This window comes from Cariama cristata, unplaced genomic scaffold (assembly GCF_000690535.1).
Source record: "Cariama cristata isolate BGI_N322 unplaced genomic scaffold, ASM69053v1 scaffold18755, whole genome shotgun sequence".
Classification (NCBI taxonomy): Eukaryota; Metazoa; Chordata; class Aves; order Cariamiformes; family Cariamidae; genus Cariama; species Cariama cristata.
In genome coordinates this window covers 1,809-4,357 of record NW_009617140.1, presented here as the reverse complement: position 1 = coordinate 4,357, position 2,549 = coordinate 1,809, and the positions used below count along the sequence as shown (strand labels likewise).

Here is a 2,549-nt window from a genome sequence, read left to right as displayed (position 1 = left end):
CCTCGGGTCGGGGGGGTCGGTTCGTGTCTTCGTCTGGCCGAACCTCTGGGCTCGGTAAAACCGGATCGGTGCGGGTTTCTGGGGTAACCCCGTGGCTGGGGTATGCTGTCAGTATAGAAGGTGGTCCTCCAACTTAAGGCAGAAGTGTTGCTATGCTGCAAATACAGTACAGCCCCATATGTTTAGGATTTTCTTTTTTTTTTTTTTTTTCTCCTCCCTGTTAGAAAGTTTGAAAAAAAGAGACTTTGAAGTATTTTGTTTATACTAACAGAAGAGAAAAGTTCTCCTAAGAAAAAGCTGGTGGCAGGAGTGTAGAGGAGTAGCATATGGCATTAAAAGGAGCACAGCTGGAGGTAGCATTTCCATCTGAACATGATGTCAGAGCAGCTGACAGCCTGCCATCCCTCAGCCTTTTATTCTAACACACAGACAGGGAGTTAGTGTGTGCAGATCTGTGTGTGGAGAAGGTATCTCATTCCTCTCTAACATCATCTCCACTTTGCATCTGTCTCTCCTAGTCTGCTTTTTTTCCACCGATCTAACAGACCTGGAGCCAGCAAGACTCAGAGGAAAGGACTTAATCAGGTTTATGTGTACTAAAGGTAGGAGTAGCAATAGATTAGATACAGCGTATTTCTGTTTTGGTGTGGTGTTTATTGAATTTCAGAAAAAAAAAAATCACATTACTTTTCTAACCAAGTTTAGAGGTAATAGATGAAATCGAGTATTAAAGAGATGAGTGGACTTAGCCAAAAGGCTTGGGCTGCGGTTGGAGAGTACCAGTTCTTGGGCACATTGTTAGCGTTAACTTTAATGCATATTGTGAGAATGTCTTGGTTTGGAAGAAGGAGAGAGCAAGTTCATTCTTCATGTCTGAGACTAAAACTGCCGTGGATTTAGTGGCAAGCCTAAAGAGAGTTCTGCTTTATGTTCTTGTATTGCATCTTTTAAATGACTTTACGGGGGTTTTAGTGAAATATACAAAGGTGTCCTTTTTTTTTTTCTAGAAAAGGACCGTTCTGGCTAGAATGTGTTTGTGGGGAAGTCTTTCATTAAACTTCATGGTGAAATATCCAGCCGGTCAGAACCGTAGCAGCATACAGCTGTAGTGCTTCTGAAAGACAGAAATCAGTTATGTGTTTAAAAACTTTTGTACTCGGGAGAATGGCTCGACTGGTTTCCTCTTTTCTGTCTCACATGTAGCATTTGAAATCTTTTATTTCAGCGTAACAATAATTATTTGAAGGAGTTTTTGTATTTGCGACTAATTTAGAACTTGTAGATTTGAGCTGCCTGAATTGGCCAGACAGCTGTAATCGCACTCCTCTATTCTTAATCTCTTTATCTGGGCAGCAGCTGCCATATGGCCACAGTCAGCTGGATCAGATGTTTATAAGCTTCCTTCTTCGTCCCTCTCTGTCCTTTCAGCCTCCTAATTTGATCACAGCTACCTTGTGAGCTGCCCTCCAATCTTTATTTTTAGCCCTCTTAAGGATTAGGATTGATGTTGGCTGTGGGGCACTTAAAGTGATTGTATTGTAAATCTTCGTGCTTTACTCTAGCAATGGTATTTTACAGAATATAGTAGGGGTTGTGCTGTAAGTTTTAGTACATCTTGGTTTGCCGAGGGATGAGGATTTTTCAATAATATCTGCCAGCCTAGAGAGCCACGATCTGCTTAGAAGGTTTGGGAGAGCGTTGCTATCAATCACAGAAGAATAGATTAAGACAGGTTTTTAAGAGATTTTACTTTCCATTTGAGTTTTGACTTCTCTACTTCATTTTTTAAGTTTATTTTTTATCATCAGGGAAGGGGAATAGAAAAATACTTGGGTAAGAGCACTACTCGGGATACTGCTTTTAAATCTGTACACATGCACACATGCTCATGTTGAATGACTTTTTTTTTTTTTTTAACTTTGGTACTGCAAACTCTGCCTGGTGTAGGAGGGGAGGGAAATTTCTGTCCTTCTGCACAGGGGAAGCGGTGCTTGTTGGCGTTTTGGTTGTTAATTTTCTTTTGTAAATCCTGCATGTTGACAAAAAATGTTCTATTGTACAGTATGGAGAAGGTTTAAAACCTGAAACTGTACTTACCACAAGAAGAAAACCACGCAAACTGAATTTCTAAAAACCTTGATTTTGATGTTGATATAAATTGACATCCATAGATAATTTTTATGCTTTATGTATGTTGGACCTTCAGATTTGGGTATATTAGCATTTCTTGATGCGCAAACCTCTCCTTTTACTACAATTTGACTTTAAAAAGAAGGTTAATGATTTATTGGTGTTTTGGTGTTTTTTTTTTTCCCCCTTCTCCCTCTGTGATCTTTCAAACTTAGTGTTAAAAAAAATTTTTTTTTTTTGGGGGGGGGGGTTTTGGGGGGGGGGAGTTCTGCCCTCCTAGGGATGCAATCTGGAGGAAGTTCCCTAAAAAAAACCCAAACTGTTGAACAGATTTTATGAATAGCAGCGATACTTAAAAAAAAAAAAATCACAAATGTACCTATGCGCTTATTAGAAGGGCTTATTTACCATGGAAAAGG

General features: G+C 39.6%; 1 protein-coding gene across 1 annotated transcript in view; it reads left to right on the top strand.

Moving 5' to 3' along the window:
- The first annotated feature begins 413 nt into the window (after positions 1–413).
- Positions 414–2,549, top strand: part of ZBTB18 (zinc finger and BTB domain containing 18) — a 3,934-nt gene continuing 1,798 nt past the window's right edge. The window contains exon 1 of the mRNA XM_009700439.1: positions 414–602. Within this exon, the coding sequence (XP_009698741.1) occupies positions 590–602 (13 nt within the window). The 5' untranslated portion in view covers positions 414–589. The remainder of the gene's footprint in view (positions 603–2,549) is intronic.